The 27,907-nt window shown below is 36.6% G+C and overlaps 1 protein-coding gene and 1 long non-coding RNA gene across 18 annotated transcripts in view; both read left to right on the top strand.

Annotated features, from left to right (window-relative positions):
- The window catches only part of SLCO1A2 (solute carrier organic anion transporter family member 1A2), a 168,156-nt gene extending 144,230 nt beyond the window's left edge, over nucleotides 1-23,926 (top strand). For 16 of the 17 annotated variants that reach the window (XM_050747622.1, XM_050747624.1, XM_050747632.1 and 13 more), the window contains 6 exons: nucleotides 889-1,084; nucleotides 2,541-2,706; nucleotides 4,348-4,520; nucleotides 16,202-16,266; nucleotides 16,815-16,932; nucleotides 21,910-23,926. In XM_050747622.1, coding sequence (XP_050603579.1) covers nucleotides 889-1,084; nucleotides 2,541-2,706; nucleotides 4,348-4,520; nucleotides 16,202-16,266; nucleotides 16,815-16,932; nucleotides 21,910-22,129 — 938 coding nt within the window. In that variant the 3' untranslated portion in view covers nucleotides 22,130-23,926. Of the gene's footprint in view, nucleotides 1-888; nucleotides 1,085-2,540; nucleotides 2,707-4,347; nucleotides 4,521-16,201; nucleotides 16,267-16,814; nucleotides 16,937-21,909 lie in introns of those variants that run through there. The other variant, XM_050747631.1, reaches the window with a different exon arrangement.
- Nucleotides 23,927-25,542: 1,616 nt separating this feature from the next.
- On the top strand, nucleotides 25,543-27,699 carry LOC126930532 (uncharacterized). The gene is made up of 2 exons (XR_007717614.1): nucleotides 25,543-27,223; nucleotides 27,541-27,699. It is a non-coding gene; the product is annotated as an uncharacterized LOC126930532 (long non-coding RNA).
- Nucleotides 27,700-27,907: the final 208 nt, after the last annotated feature.

Below are 27,907 nucleotides of genomic sequence, written 5' to 3'. Positions count from 1 at the left end.
CTCCTTTTACTATTCTTTTTTTTTTTTTTCTCTTATTGGGAAGGGTTGAGAGAGGAAGAGCGCTGGCCAGTAGCAGCAAGACATGAAATGTAAATACACCTGACAGCAACAGGCTCAGCAAAGTGACTCTCTAAAGTACCTTGAACTGGGTGTGGTGGCTCATGCCTTTAATTCCAGCACTTTGGGATGCTGAGGAGCGAAGATCACTTGAGGCCAGGAGTTCAAGACCAGCCTGGATGACGTAGCAAGGCTTTGTCTCTGCAATTTTTGGTTTTAAATTAGTCAGTGTGGTGTTGTGTACCTGTAGTCCCAGCTACTTAGAAGGCTGAGGTGGGAGCAGCCCTTAAGCCCAGGAGGTTGAGGCTCCAGTCAGCTATGATCATATCACTGCACTCCAGCCTGGGCAATAGAGTAAGATTCTGTCTCTAATAAAAGAAAAGAAAAGCACCTTGAGGGAAGTCTAATTCTTCACAACCAAAGTGGGCATAAGTAACTGAAAAATTGTATATATATGTTCTCATTACACAGAATAGAAGGTAATAAATGAATAAATTACTGGCCAATTTTGACTTGCCACTTCTACCTGGATCCAAAGAAGAGAGATTTTTGTCATGATCTCTGCCTATAAGAAATTCACAAGCTACTGCAATGAGTTAAACGAATGATAATATAACAAGAGTCTCCCAAAATATACTTCCCCATTTATGGGGTATTTCAAAATCTCCCTGTGGGTCATGTGTAACTAAGTGGGGATAAAATTAAATCATTCTTCTTCACTATGAGTTGGACCTAAATAGTTTCTTATATAAGACATATTACATAAAAGTGGTAACATATTGATTCCTTTGGTAAGTCATTTTGTAAATAATATTTTATTTGCATTTATAGGTATTTATAACTTACCTCCAATATGTATTGGATACATAATTGGTGGTTTAATTATGAAGAAGTTCAAGATTACTGTCAAACAAGCTGCCCACATAGGATGTTGGTTATCCTTACTTGAGTATCTTCTCCATTTTTTATCTTTTCTTGTGACTTGTGAAAATTCTTCAGTTGTTGGCATAAATACCTCTTATGAAGGGTATGTTGTTTTCTAATGAATGTCAGAATCTTTCAACAAATGGTTAATATTATATTTTTTACAATGGCAATGCATGATCAGATCATTTGCTTGTTGGAGTTAATGGTAGTAATCCATGCTCTTCCTGTATCTTTTCTCCATCTGTCAATCAAAAGCCAATCTATCCAAGCTCTAGGCTTATTAACAAGATTGGGAACATATCACAGGGTGAGTGAATTTATGATTGCATGTGCATGTGGGTGTGTGTGCATGATTGTCTTTGTGATATCCGAGTAGACATTATCCTATGAAAGAAACTACCTACAGTTTTAGTTTGTATTAAAATATGTTATCCATATGTCTTATACTCCCATAACTGAGTAAAACTAAGGGTAGACTATACAGTCAAAATAGCCTTTATATGTTTATACAATGGGCTTAAGTTTGGCATAACTGAATCATAATACATGGTAAATTAATTAATACATAATTCATATATTTCATTTGTATTGCTATATCTAAAATATTGAATACTTTCATATTTTGTATTTTGAAGGTTATCTGGGTTTTATTGAAAGGTTTTCCATAGTGATGTACATTAAAAGAATTCACCTATAGGGCACATTTTGATAATCAAGCTATCAATTAAAATGAAATAAAGAACATCCTAAAATGTTTTTTCAAAATTATCAAGGTTTATTAAATTGAAATAATTTCAAATGTAAAATAATAATATAATTTTATATATGGTATTTGATTTGAGACTCATAAACTTTATTTAAGATAAGCATTATTACCTCCACTTACAGATTCAGAGAGATTTAATGATAAAGGGAGTTCATTTCAAATCTCTTCAACCACATCAATACAGAAATGGATTTTAAAATTGGAATAAATTTTAAAGATTGTCTCCATCTCCAGTGATGCTGATTCCCAGACATAATGTGTCGAAAGTCGCACTGTGATCTAGTCTGAATTCAGTCTCTAAACTGCCACGCAAGTGCTCTTTCAATTGTATTACAAGCACTGGTCACTTGTATTTCTTTAATTCAAATACCTATGTTTCTGGAGCTAAATGTATTATCTATGTTACAAGTGGAACTTGCAGATTTTTGTCTTCATGCTAGTCCTTTCTTGCTATTTGCTACCTAATGGATGCATCACAGAGATTAGTTCATCCTCATTTTTGAGATCTAATAATATGTGAAAACGTGACTCCCACAAGGTAGGCACTCAATGCTTGTTTATTACCTGTATATTCTTCTGAGATAAATCATTGAAAGCGTGGCTATGTGGTCATCAAAACAGGTCTCTTTTATACCAAAGCTATAGTAAACAGGTCACACATTGATGATTGGAAGATTTCTCTTTCTATTCATGGGAGAAAAGGAAATCTAATTGGGGATTGAGATGAAAAGAAGAAAAAAAGGATTGAATCATCTTTTAATATCTATGGCATTATTTTAAATCACTTCAGAATTCCACAAGATTTGTATATGGGAAATAACGTCTTTGCTAATTGCAATGTGGATTGCAACTGTCCATCTAAAATATGGGATCCTGTGTGTGGAAACAATGGCTTGTCATATCTGTCAGCTTGTCTTGCTGGTTGTGAGACATCCATTGGAATGGGAATAAACATGGTAAGACATCCTATTTGACAGAACTTTTTTGAGTTGCATTTTTACTTTCCAACTATGAACTGGGCCTACACTTAATAAAAGTAAAATTAGTGTTTCCTCAAAACCAAATTAGTTTCTTTGTATGTGGAAAAATAACTCTATGACAGTCACTTGATTACCTTTTATTTCCCAGATCTTATGTAAAACCTTCATAGCATCTGAACAGTGATCTGAAATTTCCAAGAAGTTTACATTATTACTCAAATAATTTGGGTTGTAAATACTCTGGACTAAAAAAATTTTATCATTGAAATAAAGTTGGTGGTTTTGATCTCAATTGTCCAGCTAATTGCTTTGCTATATATATATATATATATATATATATTTTTTTTTTTTTTTTTTCTGTGTATATGTATGGGCGTGCTTTCTGTGTTTTTCACATTCTGACAGTTCTTTAAGAATTTAGAATTAGGAATGTTCTCTTGCTTCTAACATATCACGATATAATATAACAACAATACTAATACTAATATAATGTTGGTTGGTGATCAAAGTAAACAAAAATTTTGATTCTTACTAAGACCTGGAAACATGTAACAATTCAAAAAGAGTTGACAATTCTGTTTCTGAAATAAACCCTCCCCTCCCCTCCCCTCCCCTTTCCTTTCCTTTTTTTGAGACGGAGTCTCACTCTGTCACCCAGGCTGGAGTGCAGTGGCACGATCTCGGCTCACTGCAACCTCCGCCTCCCGGGTTCAAGCGAGTCTCCTGCCTCAGCCTCTTGAGTAGCTGGGATTACAGGCACACGCCACTACACCCGGGTAATTTTTGTATTTTTAGTAGAGACGGGGTTTCACCATGTTGGTCAGGCTGGTCTCGAACTCCTGACCTCATGATTCGCCTGCCTTGGCCTCCCAAAGCGGTGGGATTACAGGCGTAAGCCACTGCACCCTGCCGAAATAAACTATTTCTTTAGAAGCAAAGCTTTGGTTATTTGTAAGCATCTAAATATTTCAATTGAGCACTCTGAAACAGATTTTGTTTGTCCAATGTAGTGTTGCATCAAAACACTATTTTAAAAAGTGTATTGGCTGGGCGCGGTGTCTCACGCCTGTAATCCCAGCACTTTGGAAGGCAGAGACGGGTGGATCATCTGAGGTCAGGAGTTCAAGACCAGTCGGCCAACATGGTGAAATCCATCTCTGCTAAAAATACAAAATTTAGCTGGGCATAGTGGCGGGCGCCTGTAGTCCCAGCTACCCTGGAGCCTGGGGCAGGAGAATCACTTGAACCTGGGAGGCAGAGGTTGCAGTGAGCCAAGTTCATACCACTGCACTCTAGCCTAGGCGACAGCATGAGTCTCTGTTACAAATAAATAAATAAATAAATAAATAAATATATAAAATAATTAAAAAGTGTGTCTTTAGGGTAGCTTATTAGTTATTACAAATTTACTATACATATTTAGGAAAATTTACCCTTTTTTCTGAAATCACCCTTCCAGTTTTGTTATATGCTGTAATCTTGAGAGACGTCATAATGGAGATGGAGTAAAGGAACAAGGAGTCTCCATCTTGATCCAACTGGCTGTGTAGAGAATGTTTAAAATTTGTGTTCAAGATATTTCTTTCTTAGTTAGTGTAATATGTTATTTTTTGACAGGTGTTCCAAAATTGCAGCTGTATTCAAACATCAGGAAATTCATCTGCAGTTCTTGGGCTGTGTGACAAAGGGCCTGACTGTTCCCTGATGCTCCAGTACTTCCTAATCTTGTCAGCAATGAGCAGTTTCATTTATTCTTTGGCCGCCATACCTGGATATATGGTTCTTTTGAGGTACACAATTATTTTCCTTATTTTAAATTTTTTTAAGCTACCTTAAATTTAAGGTAGCTTGTTCTAAGAAAGTCACTCAGGACTCAGTATCTAAGAACTCAGTGCTCTAACGTACCATTTATTAAGGGCTTTGTATTAAGCATTTTTGAATTTCACAAAATTTTAAAGTTAGCAATGCACATGTTCATCTCCTGGCATTTCATTCCTATTCCTCCCTATTTTTCTTCCATATTTCTTAGAGTTAAATGAGTGGACCTCTCATTTTGTGACAAAAGAGACACATTTACATCTTAGGGTAGACCATAGAAAATGGCCATTTTGATAGGTAAACAGTGGGTGCCTAGCAGCCATTTCCTAAGGTTCAATCTATAGGACAGCAGCGCAAAGCTCTGAGAAGCTCCCATCTCACCAAGGCCACTGGATCTTTCTGAGCTCCATTTTTCTTTAATAATAATGGGCATAATAATAAATACTCAGCTCTCTCACAAGGCTACTGTGAGACATCAGTACTGAAGGACTTTCTAAAACTAGGAAACTGCAGAGCTAGTTTTCAAATTTAGGTATATTAAATAAATCTTCTTTCAACTACACCACTCTTCATGCCTAGTAAACAATTCTGAACATAGTTTGTATTTTTTTCTCTCTTCTTCTTGTTTTGGAGCTCAAAAGTAGAGTTAAGTTAATCACAATGCTCAAGTCATAACACATTATCATCACAGGCCAGAGCAAGGATTCTCTCTTATTTTACTTCATTTATTTATTTACTTCTATTCAATTCCCTATTTCCAGTCACCATAGCTGCTCACTTAAATATGACAGATAAATGTCATTAAATATGCATTTCCTTTGTAAAATATTAAAATTTTTTGTGTGTATGTGTTTTCATGTTCACACAAATGGTGGTATGGTATTAAGTCTTGTTCTGGTTCATAAGGTAGATGCATAAATAAATTCACCAGTCCTATTTAGAGTAATTTTTATATCATCACTGCATGGGAGTTAGAATTATCTCACTTTGTGATGTTGACTAATCCAATGGGTGTAAAATACTAATGATAGCTCACTGACATGTCAATATGTGATTTCCTGATATACTGAGCTTAAGCATCTCTTCAAACAACTTTTTTTAGCTATTTAGGCTTCTGATAGATGATGCTTATTCAATTTATTTTACCCATTTTACTCATTATATTTCCTATCTCTTATGTTTTCCTTGATGATTTTGATGATTACGATGTAAATTACAGGTATTAATGTAATACTGTTTATGTTATACAATTATCTTCACTTAGTCTGTCTTCTTTCTTTTAACTTTTACAGTGCCATTTATGAAATGAAATCCTAAATTTTGTTGTAGTAAAATCTAACAATTTTCTTGCCTTAGTGTTTGTGTATTTGGAAGATAAGTCACATTTTTAAAATTGCTTCCACATTTGTAACTTATAAAAATGTTCTCTTAAATTTTATTTCCCCCTAGCTTTCCTGCTTTACCTTCTGCATAGTTTTTTAAGCCATCTCAAATCTATTTTTATATGTGGTTTAAGGGACATAGATATCCAGTGTTATTTTTCTCCGAATAATAAAGTTTTTTCCAAAATCATAGCCTATATAATACATCCTTTTTCCCTTTGATTTGTGGTGCCACCATCTCAAGTTTTTATATAACGTGAATCTATTTTTCATCCTTACTCTGTTCCACAGATTTATTTGCCTGTTCTCATACCAGTGTCACCTTGATTTAATTACTTTGGCCTTGCAAATGTTAATATTTCATAGGGTAACTTTTCCTCACCCCCCTGTCATCTTCACTTTTCCTTTATTCTTTTATTCTCAAACTGATTTAGCTGTCTGTGGGTCTTTATATCTTCATAAGAATTTCAATTGAGTTAGTGTAGATTCCACAGATTACTTGGAGAAAAATCTGACATCAAATATTTTTGAACATGTAATATCCTCACATTTGCTTAAATGTTCCTTTGTATCCTTAAATAAAGTTCTGAAAATTTTTCATAAAGGTGATGTGCCATTAAATTCTTTCTTAAATACTATATATAAATATATAAATTATATACACACATATGTATACATATACATGTCTATATATGCACACACATATATGTACATACAGCCACATAGATACATACATGCATACACACACACACACACACACACACTGAGAAAAACAAATGGTTTCTTTATTCATACAGAACACTTCTGATAGCCAGATGTGTGGATTATTTTCCTACACTGTCCAATTCTGCAGCACCAGCTGGGTGTTCTACAGTTCTATGCAATTCTGGCACTATCTACATAGACTTTGCATCAGATTGCACAAGTTAAAAGGCTCAGTACTATGAGACTGCCCCCAATCTAGATGTCATCACAAGTCCAGACACCCTGGGTTTTTGTTTTGTTTTGTTTTGTTTTGTGTTCTACCCTGGGCTTCTGACTGACAAGCTATGCATTAGGGTTGACTCCTCCATTTTCTAGAATGGCTCACGGAACTCAGGGAAGGAACACTTGACTTACATTTATTGGTTTATTATGAAGGTTATTATAAAAGACACAAATGGAAACCAGGGTAGGGTTGGGATGTGCCACTCTCCTGGCATATGGATGTGTTTACCAGCTCAGAAGCTCATCAAATCTCCTAGTTCAAGAGCTTTTAGTGAGCTTGATCTTCAGTGCACACATCCCACTCCATCCTCCTGGAGGTCTGAGTGTGGGGTTGAATAACTTCTAATAACTTGGTCTTTTTGGTGACCAGTCCCAGCCTCAGTCTGGGAGCCCACCCTGTCGTCTCATTAGTATAGACTCAGGTGTGATCAAAACAATCTCCTTAAGAATGACAAAATACATTCCTACCACTAAGGCCGCTCCAAGGGAATTCCAAGAACTCCAAGGACCCATGTGCCAGGAGCTAGGGACAAAGACCAAATATATTTCTTGTGATGCCATCCATACACACACACACACACACACACACACACACACACACAGAATGGTGCCATTACCATCACAAACATGCAATATACATATATATCCATATACATATAAATATTTGTGATTGCAAATATATATAGATATGAATATGTGTATTTGTGATTTTAAACTGATTTATATTGTATTGATTTTAAATATATTTAAATTTATATTTGTATTGCTTGTAAATGATTTGTGATTATCAATGTGATTGTACATATTTTGTGTGTATATGTATATATGTGTATCATTTCCCCATATACAAATATAAATTTTATATCTAGATTATAATTACATAGCATATAATTAAAATTATACATAAATCAGAAGTAAAAACTAGATTAAAAAATTACATAGTCATATATAAATATAGTTTTTTAATTTTTAATTTTTATGGGTATATAGTAGGTGTATATATTTATGGGTTACATGAGATATTCTGATACAAGCATGCAGTGTGTAATAACCACATTAGGGTAAATGGGATATCCATTCCCTCAAGCATTTATACTTTGTGTTACAGGCAATTCATTTATACTCTTTTAGTTATTTTAAAATGTACAATTAATTATTTTCCACTATAGTCACTCTATACACTATCAAATAGTAGGTTTAATTCATTTTTTCCATTTTTTCATACCTATTTACTATCTCTACTTCCCCACCACACCCAGGCTACCCTTTCCAGCCTCTGGTAACAACACTTCTGTTCTCTATCTCCATGAGTTCAATTGTTTTCATTTTTTCTTTTTTTTCTCAGATGGAGTCCCACTCTGTTGTCCAGGCTGGAGTACAGTGGCGCAAACTTGGCTCACTGCAACCTCCACCTCCCTGGCTCAAGCAATCCTCCAGCTTCAGCCTCCTGAGTAGCTGGGACTACAGGCATGCACCACCACACCTGCTAATTTTTGTATTTTTAGTAGAAATAGTGTTTTATTATGTTGGCCAGGCTGGTCTTGAACTCCTGATCTCAGGCGATCCACCCGCCTTGGCCTCCCAAAGTGCTGGGATTAGAGGCATGAGCTCCCGGGCCCAGCCTGTTCTCAGTTTTAGCTCCCACAAGTAAGTGAGGACATGTAAAGTTTGTCTTTTGGTGCCTGGCCTACTTTACTTAACGTAATGACCTCCAGTTCCATTCATGTTGTTGCAAATGAAATGGTCTCATTCTTTTTTTATGCCTGAATATTACTCCATCATGTATATGTACCACATTTTCTTTATCCATTCGTCTATTGCTGGACACTTAGGTTGCTTCCAAGTCTTGACTATTGTGAATAGTGCTGCAATAAACATGGCAGTGCAGATATCTCTTTGATACATTGACTTCCTTTCTTTTGAGTATATATTAATACATAGAAGTGGGATTGCTGGATCATATGGTAGCTCTATTTTGAGTTTTTTGAGAAATCTCCAAACTGTTCTCCATAGTGGTTGTACTAATTTACATTCCCACCAACAGTGTAGGAGGGTTCCCTTTACTCCACATCCTCACCAGTATTTGTTATTGACTGTTTTTGTATACAAGTCATTTTAACTGGGGTGAGATGACATCTCATTGTAGTTTTGATTTGCTCAGACTTCTAGTAGTATCTAGAATAACAATGGTGAAGGTGGGCATCCTTTTCATGTCCTGGATCACAGAAGAAGGGCTTTCAGTTTTTCCCCATTCAGTATGATACTCACTAGAGGTCTCTCATATATGGCCTTTATTATGTTGAGGCATGTTCCTTTTACACCCAGTTTTCAGAGAGTTTTTTTTTTTTTTTTGTACTATAAAGCGATGCTGAATCTTATCAAATGTTTTTTCTACATTAGTTGAAATGATCATATGTTTTTATTTGTTTGTTCTTTTGGTATGATGTATCATATAGATTGATTTGCATATGTTTGAACTATTCTTGGATCTCTGGGATAAATCCCACTTGTTCATGATGGATGATCTTCTTAATGTGTTGTTGAATTTGGTTTAGTATTTTGTTGAGGATTTTTGCATCAGTATTCATCAGGGACATTAGCCTTTAGTTTTCTTTTCTTTTTTTTTTTTTTTGTTTTTTTCCTACGTGTCTTTTTCTGGTTTTGGTATCAGGATAAGACTGACCTCATAGAATGAGTTTGGAAGGCTTCTCTCCTCCTCTGTTTTTCAGAATAGTTTGAGTATATTGGTATTATTTCCTTTTTAAATGTTTGGTAGAATTAGGCAGTGAAGCTATTGGGTCTTTTCTTTGCTGGAGACTTTTTATTACAGCTTCAATCTCATTACTTATTATTGATCTGTTCAGGTTTTGGATTTCTTCATAGTTCAATCTTGGTAGGTTGTATGTGTCTAGGATTTCATCCATTTCTTCTAGGTTTTCCAATTTATTGGCATACAGTTGTTCATAATAGCCTTTAGTTTAACATAGCTTAACAATTATTCTTAAAATCCTTTGGATTTCTGTGGTATCAGTTGTAATGTCTTCTTTTTCATATATGATTTTATTTATTTGAGTCCTCTCTTTTTTCCTAGTTATTTTGGCTGAGGGTTCATCAATTTTGTTTTTCTTTTCAAATAACTATTTTTGTTTTGTTTTGTTGATCTTTTGTATTATTTTCTTCATTTCAATTTCATTTATTTCTACTCTGATCTTTATTATTTCTTTTCTTCTATTAATTTTGTGTTTGGTTTGCTCTTGCTTTTCTAATTCTTTAATATGCATTATTATTTTTTTTTCTTTCTTTTTTTTTGAGACGGAGTCTCAGTCTGTCGCCTAGGTTGGAGTGCAGTGGTGCGATCTCGGCTCACTGCAACCTTCGCCTCCCACGTTTAAGCGATTCTTCTGCCTCAGCCTCCTGAGAAGCTGGGACTACAGGCTCACACCACCACGTCGAGATAATTTTTGTATTTTTATTAGAGACAGGGTTTCACCATGTTGGCCAAGATGGTCTTGATCACCTGACCTTGTGATCCACCCACTTCATCCTCCCAAAGTGCTGGGATTACAGGTGTGAGCCACCACACCCGGCCCATTGGGTTGTTTATTTAAAGTTTTTCTTCTTTTTTGATGTAGGCATTTATAGTTATAAACTTCCTTCTTAGTACCACTTTCACTGTATCCCATGAGTTTTGGTATGTTGTGTTTCCATTATTATTTAAGAAATTTTTAAATTTTCTTCTTAAGTTTTTCATCGACCCACTGGTCATTCAGGAGCATATTGCTCAATTTCCATGTGTTTGTATAGTTTTCAAAATTCCTCTTGTTATTGATTTGTAGTTTGTGGTCAGAGAAGATACTTGATACTGTTTCAGTTTTTTTGGATGTTGTAAGACTTGTTTTGTGAGCTAACCTATGGTCTATCCTTGAGAATGATCCATGTGCTGGATTCATATTTGTATTCTGTGGCCATTGGATAAAATGTTCTGTAAATATTTATTAGGTTCCTTTGGTCTATAATTTGGACTAAATCCAATGTTTCTTTGTTGATTTTTTGTGGGGGGGGGGTCTGGAAGTTCTGTCCAATGCTGAAAGTGAGGTGTTGAATTCTTCAGCTATTATTGTGTTAGGCTCTATCTCTCTCTTTTGCTTTATATATCTATCTGGTGCTTCAATGTTGGGTGAATACATATTTATAACTTTTATGTCCTCTTGCTTAATTAATCCTTTTATCCTTATATAATGATCTTCTTTGTCTCTTCTTACAGTTTTTGTCTTAAAATCTATTTTGTCTGATATCAGTATGTTACTCCTGCTCTTTTTTGGTTTGTATCAGCATGGAATATCTTTTTCATCCCTTTATTTTCTGTGTCTCTGTCTTTATGAGTGACATGTGTTTCTAGTAGACAACAGATTATTGGGTATTTTTTAAAATCCATTCAGCTACTTTATGTCATTTTTTGGAGAGTTTAGTCTATTTACATTAAATATTCTTATTCATAAGAAAGGTCTTACTGCTGCCATTTTGTTATTTGTTTTCTGGTTTTCTCTTCTTCCTTTTTTTCTTCCTTTCAGTGAAGGTGATTATCTCTAGTGGTATGCTTTAATTTCTTGCTTTTTTATTTTTTGTGTATCCATTGTATGTTTTTTGATTTGAGGTTACCATGAGGCTTACAAATACTATCTTATAACCCATTTTTTTAGGTGATAATACATTAAAACTGCTTGCATAAAGAAACTAATAAGCAAAAAGAAAACATGAAAAAACCTCTACATTTTAACTTTGTCCTCCTGATTTTTAACATTTTGTTATTTCTATTTCTATTTTATTGTACTATGTCTTGAAAAGTTGTTAATATTTTTGGTTAGTTCATCTTTTAGTCTTTCTAGTTAAGAGTAGTTTATACATCACAGCCACAGTGTTATAATATTCTGCATTTTTCTGCTTACTTACTATTTCCAGTGATCTTTGTACCTTCAGATGAATTCTCATCGCTCATCAACATCCTTTCCTTTCTGATTGAAGTACTCCCTTTAGCATTTCTTATAGCATGGGCTGGTATTGATGAACTCCCTCAGTGTTTGCTTGTCTGGGAAAATCTTTATTTCTTCTTTTTGTTTGGAGGATATTTTCACCAGATATAAAGGTAAAAGTTTTTTCCTTCAGCACTTTAAATATGTCATGCCACTCTCTCCTGGCCTGTAAAGTTTCCCCCGAAAAGTCTGCTGCCAGTTGTATTGCAGTTCCATTGTATGTTAGTCACTTCTTTTCTCTTGCTGCTTTGAGAATTGTTTATTTATACATGACCTTGGGGGATTTATTGAATTCCTTGAGGTGATCTTCTTTGGGTTAAATCTGCTTGGTGTTCTATAACCTTCTTGCACTTGGTATCAATACCTTTCTCTTGGTTTGGGAAGTTCTCTGCTGTCATCCCTTTGAATAATCTTTCTACTCCTATCTCTTTCTCTACCTTTTCTTTAAGGCAAATAACTATTAGATTTGCCCTTTAGAGACTATTTTGTGGATCATTAAGGTGCACTTCACTCTTTTTTATTTTCTTTTTCTTTTGTATCCCTTACTGTGTATTTTCAAATAGCCTATCTTCAAGCTCACTAAATCTTTCTTTTGCTTGATAAATTCTGCTATTAAGAGATTCTGAGGCATTCTTTAGTATGTCATTGCAGTTTTTTTACTGTAGAATTTCTGCTTTTTTTTTTTATGTCAACCTCTTTGTAAAATTCATCTGATAGTGTTCTGATTTTTTTATCTGTATTATCTTGAATTTCTTTGAGTTTCCTCAAAATAGCCATTTTGAATTCTCAATCTGAAAGGTCACATATCTCCCTTTCTCCAGGATTGGTCCCTGCTGCCTTGTTTAGTTCCTTTGGTGAGGTCATGTTTTCCTGTATGTTCCTTATGCTTGTTTGTTGGTATCTGGGCATTGATGAATTAGGCATTTATCAGAGTCTTCATAGTCTGGGTTTGTTTGTGCCATCCTTCTTGAGCAGGCTTTCCAGGTATTCAAAAGGACTTGGGCCCCCAAGCCCAGTAATGCTGTGGTTCATGTAGACTCATAGAGTTACCACTTTGGAGGTCTTGGACAAGATCCAAAAGAATTCTCTGGATTACCAGGAAGAGATTCTTGTTCTTTTGCCTTAGTTTCTCCCAAACAAATGGAGTCTCTCTGTGCTAAGCTGCCTGGAACTGGGGGTAGGGTGATGCAAGCACCCCTGTGGCCACCACCACTGGGATTGTGCTGGGTTAGATTGGAATCCAGCACAGCACTAATCTCACCCAAGACCCACTGTTACCTCTACCTGGCTACCACTTATGTTTGTTCAAGGCCCAACTCTACAATCAGCCAGTGGTAATCCAGTCATATTTTTGTCTTTCCCTTCAGAGCTGTGAGTTTTCCCAGTCCCCAGAAAGCTCCAGAGATGCCATCCAGGAGCCTGGGATGGGTAAAAAAATAATACAAATCTACCTTGTATTCTATTCTAGTGTGGCTGAGGTGGCACTCAGACGATCAGAAACACCTTTTTACTCTTCTCTCCCCTTTCCAAAGTCAGAGGAGCCCCACCCCATGGCCACCACCACCACCACAGGCCCACAGGAAATACTGCCCGGGCCACCACTGATGTTTACTTAAGGCACAAGAGTCCTTTAGCCAGCCTGTGTGAATGCTGCCAGGCCAGGACTCACCCTTCAAGGCAGTTGGCTCTCCTGTGGCCCAGAAGCGCAGGTTCAGAAATGCCATCCAAGACCCAAGGCCCAGAATCTGGGACTGCAAAAATGTGCTTGGTGCTCTACTCCTGGGGTCCCTACCCAAACTGGGCCACAGAATATTACCAGGCCCTGGCCTGGTAGGAGTCTGGCCTCACAGCAGGAGGGAGCAGCGAGCATTACCCCCTCAGCTCCGCCTCCTGTCAGATCAGCTGTAGCATTAGATTCTCATAGGAACGTGAACCCTATTGTGAAATGCACATGTGAGGGATCTAGGCTGCGCACTCCTTATGAGAATCTAACTAACGCCTGATGATCTGAGGTGGAACAGTTTCATCCAAAATCATCCCCGACTCCTGCCTGGTCAGTGGAAAAATCGTGTTCCACAAAACCAGTCCCTGGTGCAAAAGGTTTAGAAACCACTGCTCTATCTCACTGTGGCTGAGCTGTTACCTAAGATGCAAGACAGAATTCCCTTTGCTCCCTGTGCCTGTGCTTTTCTCAAACAGGAAGAGTCTCTCCCCACAGCCACTACAGCTCTGAATGTGCTGAGTCTCATCTAAATACAGCACACCCGAGTCTCACCTGGGGCCCATGGCATACTACCTGAGTACAGCTGTTGGTTATTCAGGCCCCAAGGGCTCTTTAGCCAGTAGGTGATGTATCCTGCCAGTACTGAGTCCTTCTCTTCAAGACAGCAGGTTCCCTTCTGGCCCAGGGTTTGCCTAGAAATGCCACCCAAGAGCTGGGGCCTGGAATGGGTACCTCATGACCCTTCCCGGTGCCCTATCCTACTGTGGCTGAGTTGGTATCACAGATGCAAGCCAAAGTCCTCTTTACTTATTCCTCCTCTCTCCTCAAGTGGAAGGAAGGATTCTCTTTTGGAGCCACAACCTGTGCTGCCTGGGGTTGGGTGAAGGGTGGCACAAGCACTTCATTAGCTTCCCTGGCTGGTGTCTCAGTAGGTGATGGGATCCCCAAGTTCACTGACTCCGAACCCAGCTCAGCACTAGAACTTGCCTAGGAGTTGTAGTCCTTGCAGCCTAGACTGGCTTTCAAGTTTATTTAGGGAGAGCACGTTTGCCCATGGTGGCGAGGCTTGCTGAAACTCAAGTTCTAACTGTGGGGCTGGGTAATTACTTTCTGGCAATGGCTAGTCTAAATGCTCCCTCCATGGGTAAGAATCAGCTGAGTTTAGGTTGGTTTTGCTTTCCACTGTGACAGGGCAGCACGGGATTTAATGAAGTCTCAGAATCACTGCCTCTCCCTCTCCCAAGTGCACAGATTCCCTCTCCATGCCATGTGGCCACTGCTGGGGGATGGGAGGGCTGGCGTTGGCAATTCAAAACCATTTTTCCTGCTCTCTTCAGTTCCTCTTTCTGTGATATGAAGTTAAAACCAGGTAATGTGAGTGCTCACCTGATTTTTCGTTCGTACAAAGGTGTTTCTTTGTATGTAGATAGTTGTTAAATTTGGTGTTCCTTCAGGAGGGATGATTGATGGAGCTTTCTATTTAGCTCCTTGCTCTACCCCTCCCTTATAAATATAAATTTTGCACTATTTTCGACAGATAGGTCTGTGTGTGTGTGTCCATATTTATCTCTATCTCTATCATCGCTGCACGTAAGTAAAGATAGGTATATATGGATATGTGTGGTATTGTTTTCTCTTATATTTTCTAGTTGGTTATTGCTGGTTTAGAGGAGTGCTGCTGTTTTTAAAAATTTGTTTTTTATCCAGCATCCTTCTTATTTGTTCTAATAATTTGTTGATTTTGTTAGGTTTTCTATGTAAGTTTTTCAATGTGCAAATATGACAAGTTTTGTCTTTTCCCTTCCAAACCTTACACATCTTAGACTTCTAAAATTCTCTTGTAGCATAAATTAAAACCTCTAAGATTCATTTAACTATAGTTGTGATAGTGAGTATTCTTGTTTTTTTCTAATTTTAATAAGAACTGTATAAAATTTATTTATTATTATTCTTACTGCAGATTTTTAGCGTATCTAGTTTCTGTGTTATTAAAAACAATTTCTTTTTATTTTGAGATGGAGTGTAGCTCTGTCACCCAGGCTGGAGTGCAGTGGCGCAATTTCAGCTCATTGCAACCTCTGCCTCCCAGATTCAAGTGATTCTCCTGCCTCAGCCTCCCAAGTAGCTGGGATTACAGGCACCCACCACCATACCCAGCTAATTTTTCATATTTTTAGTAGAGACAAGATTTCACCATGTTGATCAGGCTGCTCTCAAACTCATGACCTCAGGTGATCTGTCCGCCTTGGCCTCCCAAAGTGCTGGGGGATTACAGGCGTAAGCCACCACGCCCGACTAATAACATAAGTATTAATAAGAAAAAGTGATAGGTGAAGTGTCAGTAACCAGAAATGGGCTCCTGTGTAGGCTACCAGCTGGCTAATAAAGCCCTGAATAATCAATAAGTGAGCATGAAAGTAAAATTTTGAATGTTCATTATGTGTGACTAGCTTACAACTGGCCTTTTCAAGATAGTATGATAGTTTTAAATCTTTGTTTTTCTTTTATTTACAAACTTATTTACTTTTCAGGTGTATGAAATCTGAAGAGAAGTCCCTTGGTGTGGGATTACATACATTTTGCACAAGAGTATTTGGTAAAAATAGTTATTTTTTTTCCACATCCCATTGGAACAATATTAAATACTAGATAAACAAGATAATTATTTCAGAAAAACAGTCTAGCAAGAGTCCCTTCTGTATGTAAAAAGCACATTATAAATATGAGAATGCAGCACACAAAGAGATAGAGCATCTCTTTTACTTGAAAAGGCCCTGTCTGACCTTAATTACACTATTCTTTGAAGATTTGAAAATAAAATGAAAGAAAATGCTCTGCCCAAATAAAATGTGCATATAATAGGCCCAAAACATTTAAGAAAATGTATAAAGTTCAGAATCTTTAATTGAATGTTCTACTTTACTAATAATTATGTTGCATAATTTTTTACTTATAAGATTACTTAGTTTTTAATAATTTAGAAACTTTTCAGTAAGAGTAACTCATTTCTAAAAATAAAATTTAGACCATTAGATTTATGTTTTGATAAACTTTGCAGTACAAATAAAGAAAATCAAAATATTTCCAAATAAATCAAGTATCTTAATTCTTGTTGATAGATCTTTCTTTCCCTGTTAATTGCAGCTGGCATTCCTGCACCTATATATTTCGGCGCTTTAATGGATTCCACATGTTTACACTGGGGAACTTTGAAATGTGGTGAGTCAGGGGCATGCAGGATATATGATTCCACCACCTTCAGGTAAAGATAATAATGGGTTTAAAATTGTTTTATAAGCATAGACTGTGCATAACACAGCACCTTTCATACCTAACTTTTTTTTTTCTTGTCAAGTGAAAAGAATACTTTTGTGTTTATTTCCAGAAGAGATACTGATGTCATATCTCCGTTCCTTATTTGCATACTAGAATTGTATTTTCCCATTATTTCTCAAGTGCTTGGTAAATATAAGCATACATGGCTTCCCCAACCTTGGCTTTCAAAGTGTTGTTTGTTAAATTCTTAGAGTCAACACAATATTGAAGGTAATGGTTGTATATATACCATGGATGCCTATCCAATTTATATTGATCTCCTAAGGCTCTTTGTTTTATCCTGCATGATTTCATCATGTCACGAGTCTGAAGCCTCACTTCCTGTCACCACGTCTCTGGTCTCCAAAATCATATCTTTTCTCCCTCTTTAAATTTTGCTGAAACAATCTTCTTCATGTCTCCTAATGCCTTCTCCTTGGTAAATACAAGTCTAATTTTGAATAAAACTCTTTGTTCTTTCTATTTTCATCTTCTTTTTCTTTAGGAAATTTGAGTTTTGTTTAAATTTGAATTAACTTCTCTTGATGGGGGCAATAATAAAGCTACTTTATTCAGTATAAAACAATTTACCATTGTTTATAGCATTCTAAGATATTTATCTTGATCAGCAAAAGGACATATATCAAGAAATATGGGGAGAGCAGAGAGCAGGAGATTCATCTCTGCATCCATTCCCGTTTCCCCCAGAGCTCCCCAGGAGTGATGTTGAGGGAAGCTCAGCTACATGCTATGTATGCGGTAGATTTCTACCACAGTTGAGGAACTCCAAGGATCACTATTGAGGGTTGGCCTCATCCTGCTGCTTGGTTTCTTGTTGATCGTATCCTGAATCAAATGGTGCTTGAGACACATTAAACAGACTTGGCTCCATTCTCTGTTAGTCAGACCAATTAGACTGGTCAATGAAATGGTGTATCCATGAGAAAATCTACCAGAAGCCAAGATATTCTGGAAATAAGGGTAAATATTGTTGGTAGACAATTCTCCACGGACCCCTACATTACATTTCTGCTTTTCTTGTTAGCAGGGGCACTGACAGCATTTTTTCTGTACTATATTTTCAAGGATGTTGGAACAGTAAATGACATTAGAAGATATAAATAGTGTCTCTCTCAAGGACAGAGGGCAGGTAGTTTGTTGTTCATGATGATAAGAAAATGTCTCCCTCTGGGGCAAAGTTTGGGCAGATTTTTTTGAAGCCCATTTAAAAGATTGGGGTTTCCTAAATTCAGGACTTTCTAACTGCGGCCCAAATCCACCGTGTGTACAACGTTTACCTGGTTCTCCCTCTGTCTCACCATTTTGGGACGTGGAGGGTAAGGAAAACCAACCTGAAAATGAAGTTTGTGCTGACTGCTGTGTTGCGAGTGAAAAAAAGTCCTTTGTCCCTGACCTACGAGTCTTGTATCTTCTGTTAGCATCCTTGAAACTGTGGCAGGCTAGCCTGTTAACTTACAAATGAAGTAAAATCTTAGACTCTTTTACAATTCTTGAGAACAAACTTCTGATTACCTTTAAATTTTGCAAAAAAGGTAAAAATGATTAATTTGATTTATTTCAACCAATAGAAGGGGAGAAAACGCAATAGTGGTAATTCTTAAGAAAAAACCCCACACAAATAAGTTAAAAAACAAGCCTAAGTGATTTTGCAAATTGTTTAAACTTGCTTGTTAAAAGATAGCAATTTTTATACTGGACTTTTCAAAATTTGAACTATATGTTGTTTATAAGAGACAGATCAAAAATATAAAATGATTGAAGATAAGGTTTTAAAAAGATACCAGACACATACTAAATCAACTTCTGTAGTTATATTAATGATTTAAACAAAGTATAAGTTAAAGGGAAAAAATTAATAGGGTTAAACAGGGATATTACTTAATAATAAAAGGAAAACATGAAAAAAATATAGAAAAATTATGAACCTATGTAAATCTATCAACATAACCTCAAATATGCAAAACAAAAATTTATAAAATTATAAGAAGAATTCTACAGAATGAAAAATTTCAATATACTTGTGCCACAAATGAATATTAAACACAGATGAAAATGAGTGAGGATACAGTATATTTCAACTTCAAATTGTACAAGAGTAATCGAATATACAGATAAATGTAAATGAATATATATAATCTATATGAATCTATAATACATCTGTATCTATATCTACATGAATACATGGATAATTGTTAACCCAAATACCAGCACCTATGCCACTAAAAAGTTAAAAAAAAGTATTGATACCACATAAATCCTGTTTTCTGTTCACAATGCAATGGAGATGAAAGCCTATAATAAAAGATGCCCAAACCTCAAATGTTTGAAAAGTAGTAAAAAAATGCAATCTTAAATTACTCATGATTAAAAGAATAAATTACAATAAACATAATTAAATAATTAGAACTCTATGTCAATGAAAGCACTGAATAAGAAAACTTGTGGGATGAAGCCAAACTAACCAGTAATCAAAGGGATTTTTAGAGCTTTAAATGTATAAATATATATACACATATGTGTATGTTTGCATATGTACAAATATATGTATATAAATATGTATATTAATACATACATATAAGTACATATATACATGTTTATTTACATATGTATATAAATAATGTATATTTACATATATAGATGTATTACATATATAAATATACATATGAAATACATATTCACATATATACACATAGGTATATATGTTTATATACACATTGTATAAAATACAATATGTATGTAAATATATACATATACACATTTACATGTAAAAGGCTGAAAATTAATGAACTTAGAATTTAGAAAAAGAACAATAAAATATATACAAATGATGTAGAACGACCTGATAAATGCCTCAATAATTTACATATTGATATATTTCCTATCTCAAACAAGAATAAATGATACAATATATTTTTAAAATTCAAAAGAGACATATCTTGGTTAAAAGACAATGAAAACATCATCCTAAACATCTGATTTTTCAGAAATTAAACAGAAACATAAAGGAGTAAACAAAGCTGAATTCACAGGCTCTATGTCTCAAAATGGGCAGTGGTTTCTGGTATCAGCTTCCAAAAGAAGAATAAGGTACTTCTAAGTCAAAAGACTAAATCTAGATTCAATGCTTTAATCCAATTAATGAGGCAAAACACCTTGTACAGGGTTTAGTGTTCCTCAAAATTTGATGTTCACTCAGAACTTCACAATGTGAACTTATTTGCAAATAGAGCATTTACGAGTGGAATTAGTTAAGTTAAAATGAGGTTATACTGGATTGCAGTAGACCTTAAATCCAATCACTGGTGTCCATTTTTTTCTGAATCCTAGTAATGTTTCATAATAAAAGCAAATTTTAGAAGTAGAAATATAAAAATGAGAAGCAGAAGTTAATAAATAGACTATATACCATAGAGGGAATCAGAAAGTAAAGAGCTATGTTTTTGTAAAGTTGCAAAGGTATTACTAATAACAATACTGTGGAACGGCAAATAAAGAAAGAGAGGAGGCACAAATAAAACATCATTAAGGATGAAAAAGGTAATATAAGTACAGATATTATAATACTTACATAGGGATTTTAGATATAACAATTTAGAAACATATTAAATAGATATTTTTCTAGACAATTATATATTACTAGATTTTATTATAAATCTATAGAAACATGAATATTTTTATAGTTACTTAAAAATGTAAATTCTTCAAAAATGCTCATCTGCCAAAGGTACCAAGTTCAGATGCTTTTCAGGAGAGTCTGATAAAACCTACAATGAACTGATGATTCATTCGTAAATTATGCAAGTTATTCTCAGAAACAGAAAAAGGGAAAATTTTGTAATTCATTTCACAAAGCTAGTACAATCTTAATAATCACACTGGACAAGTTCAGTACAAGAAAAAAATTTGTAGGCTAATCTTATACATGCAAAAATTCTACATAAAAATTGATAAATTGAATTTAATAATGTGTAAAAATTACAAATACAGTTTATTTTAAGCATGCAAGGATAGGTCGACATCAGAAAATCTATTGGTGTAATAGACACTAATTAATACAATAAAGGTAGAAAACCTTGGATACTCTTCCGACTACAAGCAGAAAAGTTATTTGGCTATATTATGCACATTCATGATTAAAACTTTGAGCAAGCTCATAATAGAAAATAACTTCCTTAATCTGATCAAGGTCATCTAAAGAAACTCTCACAAGAGTATATATTTTAATTCATGATGATTCTTTGGAAGCATTCTTACTAAATACTATTCACTGCTATCACTATCAGTATTAATTTTGAGGTGAAGATCCTATTCAATGAAAAGCTAGTTATAACAACAATAACAAAACATTAGAAAAGATGAAAATAAATTTCGATTTTCTCAATGGGAAATTTTTAAAAATACATAAAACTTTTTTTTTTTTTTTTTTTTTTTTTTTGAGACGGAGTCTGTCTCTTGTCGCCCAGGCTGGAGTGCAGTTGCGCGATCTCGGCTCACTGCAAGCTCCGCCTCCCAGGTTCAAGCCATTCTCCTGCCTCAGCCTCCCGAGTAGCTGGGACTATAGGCGCCCGCCACCGCGCCCGGCTAATTTTTTGTATTTTTAGTAGAGACGGGGTTTCACCGTGTTAACCAGGATGGTTTCGATCTCCTGACCTCGTGATCCACCCGCCTCGGCCTCCCAAAGTGCTGGGATTACAGGCGTGAGCCATTGCGCCCGGCCAACATAAACATTTTAACAAATACTGAAATTAGTAAGAGAGTTTAGTAAAGTTGCTTATATAGGATCAGCATGCAAAACTATCAGCTGCTGTTTTTATCAGAATAAAATATAAAGATATACAAATTTAGTTTGCACTAACCACACTGTCTATGTAATATTTAATATGTTTTAACTTTAAAAAAATAGATACATCTACCTTGGATTGCCGGCAGCATTAAGAGGATCAAGCTTTGTTCCAGCCTTAATCATCCTAATTCTTTTGAGGAAGTATCATCTACCTGGTGAAAATGCCTCTTCAGGAACCGAGCTGACAGAGACAAAAGTCAAAGGGAAGAAAAATGAGTGCAAAGATATGTACCAAAAGTCCACGGTTTTGAATGATGATGAATTGAAAACTAAATTGTAATTGCCCTATTATATTACTTTTTCCAGAATTGGAGAACGTGCTGTACAACTTAATTATTTTAAAAATCAACAGAGGTACTATAGATAACTTTTTCTTGTCTTTAAGAACCTGAAAAAAAAATTCTTAACTCAAAATAATAAAATGTTCACTAATGATATTTCTAAGATATCAATAACACTTGAGTTTTCCTAGGAGGGTTATCTATAATGGCCCCCTAAAGAAGATTCTTAGAGCCAGCTTTATTTTTATGTTGAAACAGCAATTTCTCTTAATTCATCAAAGTAAGGTTCTCTTCCTACATCTCCTTCTACTAATAATTCTAAAAATTTTCTGTTATGAAAACCTATTTAATTCCACTAAATTTGTGCTTTGATATTGGAATTATTCAGAGGCCTAAATTCTCATTCTGTTATGTGAAGATTTAAGTATTTTATTCAAGTTTATCACTTCCATGTGAGAGAAGCCTACATCTTATTCTATTTAGGAATCGTTCTTTAACTCTTCTGTTTATTCTAGGCATGACTCCTATATAATAGATTAGTCATAAATATACCTTCCTGCTTTCAATTTTTTCTCATCTTTGTTACTCATATGTTTGATCAATTTGTACAGCGTACTGACAAACTTAAGCAGGTTATTAAAAAATCATGAGGCAAAGATTGTTGGATTTTTTTTTCCAGCAATTCAAATCTGGTGACTAAAGTCTTTCTTAAAAGCAAGTGTCTGAATCAAAGGATGAAAGGACAATATTATAAAAACTCCAGCTCTTAAAGTCTGTTTGTAATGTCAGATATTGTCAAAGAACCACTTTCTCAGACTCAGGACTCTTTCGACCAATGTTTATACCACCCATTGTGTCCTAAGGTAGAACACAAACACTAATTTTCCAAAAATAATCTTAGACAATAGCTTCTGTTATGAAACAGAGTTTAAGAAAGGCTAAGGTGCATATTAAAAGCTAAATCTACTTATATTATTATTTTGTAAATTATGGATAAAATTAAAAATGGAAGGATTTTAGATATAGAAGAAGACTTACTGATTAATATAGGCTTCTGGTAAAAGAGGGTAGAATGAACAGATAAACACCTATTTGTCTACTCCTTATTCTCCTTCCTGTTGAAATGACACTCAATATTTAAGAATGACATAAATCCCTAATGGATGAAGATAATGGAGTAAGGAAGGGTGGGAGAAGTGGGTGTCCATACATTATGGTTATGTATGTGTGCTTTAAACGGAGAGTGTCTGCAGGGATACAACAGAGTGGAGGAAGCTGAAATACAGAATACACGTCGAAGGAGCCTGGAATGGAAGTGTGAAACTGAGTTGCCAGTTCAGAGTGTGAGTTGGCAGCTGGACAGAAAGCAGGTCAGTTAACTGAAGGACTTTGTACAGATGCTTTACAGGTTAATATGATTTCCCAAATGATCGGATGCATCACATGAAAAAAGAAAGCCACTGAGAAGAGAAAGGCTGTATAGAATAGGTTTAAGGTGAAGGATGAAAAGTTTCAGTTTCATGAAGTTTGAGACTTCAATCAGGGCATATTGAAAATAACCAAGGTTCAAGCTGAGACTGGCCTTGAAACAAGAGAGAGGAACTAAAATCATTGGAAAGGGGGAGTTTAACTTTGATGTAGGTATGACTGCAGCAGTGAGATATCGTGTTAAGATCTGATGACATGAAATTTGGAGCCACTTCCTTTGTGGTGTGAGGAAGTGAGAAGAATGGCCTGGAACCTAAAACAAGGAGAAAAGACTTACCTATATTCACAGAGCAGTAAGAAAAAGTAAACAGCCACTGCATGCGAAGGTTTTGGGGGAATCAGATTTTGCTGAGTGTGCAATGATGAAGAGAATGCTCATTTCTGAACTGGAATCTGAGATAAAAAGAAGCGAATAGGAGGTATATGGAAGTTAGACTTATGGAAATTAGAAGAAGGGGAATGAGAGATAGTGTGGAATTCTGGCTATTTATGTGACTGACATAAATGGGAGCAGAGCACATAATGAGGTTAGTTCTTATGGATTCAAGGCAGACAGTGTTGGTGAAACTGTGAGTGTCAAAATTAGGCGAGGTGGTGACTGGGCTCCCTGGTGACCTCTTGTCATGGAAGAAAACTGAATAAGCAAAACTTACTCAAGCTCCTGAGGCCCATTCATTATCCCTATTGATAGATTTGAGGTGATCTGAGAAAGCTGTCTTACTTTGTGGACAATTCACCACTTGAACACCCTCAATGGAGCATCATAGGCCCAGAGAGACGTGGCTATGGACTTAGTACCTTGGTCTCACTTTTATCCCCTCATGGAGGAGATGGCATTTTACTCTGAAAGCACAGGATTCTCCTTTGACACTTCTTAGTGGGAGAAAGCAGGTCAGAGAAAGTGGGTGTTGGAGTGCTTTGGGATCCCTCATGACCTCTGTTGTTGGCATACGTGAAGCCTGGGAGTTTAGTTCTTATTCTGAGCACTTGTACTGTCTCATGAGGGTAGAAATAATGGCATAGCAGACAGATAATGGAGAAGAGAAACAAGAGAACAGGTAGTGAGAAGTTGAGAGTCAGCAATTTTCTTACTTAATATTGTGGGTAGTATAAAGTTAATGAAACTAGAAATAGTGGTTTAATACATTACTTATAATTCAAAAATTATAATATATTTATTACTATATTTACAAATGCTTACACAGTTTCTTTGTGAATCCACCTATGGTTTTATTTTAATTAATTTTTTTATTTCAAAGCAATGAAATGTTGCTTTGTGGAGTCCGATATCATTATATCAGGTAAATGGGTTTCTGCTACATCTCCACATTATTGGGGAGATGCTTGAACACCTCAGAATACACACACCCTTAAGGTTCAAGGGCTGGGGTTGAGCTCTACATAAGGGAATTTTCCTCCTCCCAGAAGGGCGATCATTGTGTAGACAGACATGAAGACAGAACCAGAATGACTTCCGTGGGTGGAAATAGTGCCATCAGAATCATTTATTATTATGAAATAAATATTATTTATCCACACTGAAAAAATACTACTCCTCCTTAAATCATTAACTTCTCCTCAGATGACTTTAAGAAATTTGAGGCAGGCCGGGCGCGGTGGCTCAAGCCTGTAATCCCAGCACTTTGGAAGGCCGAGGCGGGTGGATCACGAAGTCAGGAGATCGAGACCATCCTGGCTAACACGGTGAAACCCCGTCTCTACTAAAAATACAAAAAAATTAGCCGGGCGTGGTGGCGGCGCCTGTAGTCCCAGCTACTCGGAGGCTGAGGCAGGAGAATGGCGTGAACCCGGGAGGCGGAGCTTGCAGTGAGCCGAGATCGCGCCACTGCACTCCAGCCTGGGCCACACAGCGAGACTCCGTCTCAAAAAAAAAAAAAAAAAAAAAAAAAAAAGAAATTTGAGTAACAGCACATGAAGTGGTAAAGACCCTTAGTCTTTCTGGTATATTAGAAGAGCCTTTTAATCAGTCTCTGGAAGGACACTAGGGATTGCAGCTGAATAAATATATTAAGAATAACAAATCAGTTCAACACTGAGTAGAGTCCGAGTTGGAATTTTCCATGGAAATTCTCTTATGTCTCTACTAACAATAAGGAAGACAAAACAAAGACTAAGTAATTAAACAAAAGCTTGAAATGTTTTGTAACCAAAAGCTTTAAATGTTATGTAACCCAGAATGTTATGTAACCAGAGCTGTTAGATCACCTACGGGCTGATTCATAGGTGAACCTCCACTTTGTGGGTCCTCTCATGCATCCCATTTTGAGAATGTAAGTAATTTGACTTTGCAGCCCTTCCAAAAAGGGTACTATCCCACTTCTCCTGGCATAAATCATACATTGAGTGAACATACACCATCTAAAAATCACTCATGCTGCTTGAACCAAGGTCATTATCAGAGAAAGCTCCTGGTGGAAGAGGTTGTAGATGTTAAAAGGGTCTGATTTCTACATCAAAAAATGCAGAAATTGACAGAATGGTTCTTACTTACTGGGCCCGGAGAATTCCTGTTCTGGCATTCTTAGATCCCTCAAATGTATTACCAAGGGGAAAAGGAAAAAGAGGTAAGCAGGCAGTAGGGTAAGCCATTGTTTGCCTGCCAAGGAACTGGAGAGTGCAGATTTCAGGCCCCCTTGAGGAAATTCTCCTGAGCCCTTAGCCAGGAGAAGAGAGCAGAGAATGCTTTTCTGTAGAATCCCAAGGGGCATAAAAGAGGATGAGTAACTGGGTCCTTTGCCAAGTTCCCGACCCCTAAGCCTTCCCAACATGGAGAAATTACACCAATGTTCAAAAGTTTCTAGGTTGGAGGAAGAAACTCGAGCATCAAGGGCAGATGATTTGTTAACACAGTCCTGTGCAGAGGGCTCCTTTAGAAGGCATCCCCTGTGACCAAAACACAGAGAGCACCTTCTACTTTCTGGCCTTAAGCCATCAATGCGTCCAGCTGTAATCCATCCTCAAACCTGGAATCCATCCCTTGACTTCCCAGTCAGACCACATTCCATCCCATCACTGTGTCCAACCCTGCCTAGAATGCATGCTCTTCTCCCAGAGTCTCATGGAAATGAGGACTTGCACTGAAATAGGCTGTGGGAAACAAAAGGATAAGGAGGTCTGGACCAGTCTGTAATGGTAGCAGGTGAAAACAACCTGTGGAAAAACACATGAGTTCATTAGGAAATAAGGTGACAGATCCCCAGCTGGTGAAGAACTAGAATGTCTATTATGCTCATACAATTGATGTTTTATTTTAATACACCTGAGCTACCACACAAAAGTTCCCTCCGTGTGAAAGCCTCCAGATAAAATTCTGCCATCCCTCCTCTCCTCATGTCCTCCTGCTCATGTCCTCCACCTTCATGCCCCTAAACCAATCTGCATCGTGCCTGTTTCAGAGAGTCATGGGAAGATGGGCAGTGCCTCCACTGTCACCATTCTCCACACCTCTGCACATTTCTGCCCCTTTCCCTCTAGACTCCACAACTTCATAGTCTTACTGTTGCAAATATTCCTGTAGTTAGTAATGATCAAATGATCCTGTGGTCAGAGGCTTCTTTGGTGGTGTCTTCTTACCCTTAAGAGAGGTCATGGGCCGGGCGCGGTGGCTCAAGCCTGTAATCCCAGCACTTTGGGAGGCCGAGACGGGCGGATCACGAGGTCAGGAGATCGAAACCATCCTGGCTAACACGGTGAAACCCCGTCTCTACTAAAAAATACAAAAAAGTAGCCGGATGAGGTGGCGGGCGCCTGTAGTCCCAGCTACTCGGGAGGCTGAGGCAGGAGAATGGCGTAAACCTGGGAGGCGGAGCTTGCAGTGAGCTGAGATCCGGCCACTGCACCCCAGCCTGGGCGGCAGAGCAAGACTCCGTCTCAAAAAAAAAAAAAAAAAAAAAAAAGAGAGGTCATGAAATCCAGAAGGGGCAACCTTTGAAGGAGAGCTTTGGAGTCATTTCTGTGTGAGACACTATTGCATATTTCTGTAAGATTGCTTTTATATTTAAGGAATGATGTTACTTAACAAATGAACAAAAAAAATTGCAAATAAATTTCTTAACAATGTCTACATTGGCTTAATCATATCTTCTCTCTTCCATGTCCCTTCCTTTCTCCTCTTCCCTCGAGGTCACAAAAATATACTCCACTTTCAATTATCTCAGTTGTCTCCCCTCCTGCAAAGGGGAGAAAGGCTGGAGAGAACATGGGAAACATGAATCCAATGATAATACCTAACCTCAGTCAGCAATTAATCTCATCATCCAGCTTCTTCC

Source organism: Macaca thibetana, chromosome 11, assembly GCF_024542745.1.
Source record: "Macaca thibetana thibetana isolate TM-01 chromosome 11, ASM2454274v1, whole genome shotgun sequence".
NCBI lineage: Eukaryota > Metazoa > Chordata > Mammalia > Primates > Cercopithecidae > Macaca > Macaca thibetana.
Note: the sequence above shows the minus strand (reverse complement) of the source record. Positions and strands in the feature narration are given on the sequence as shown.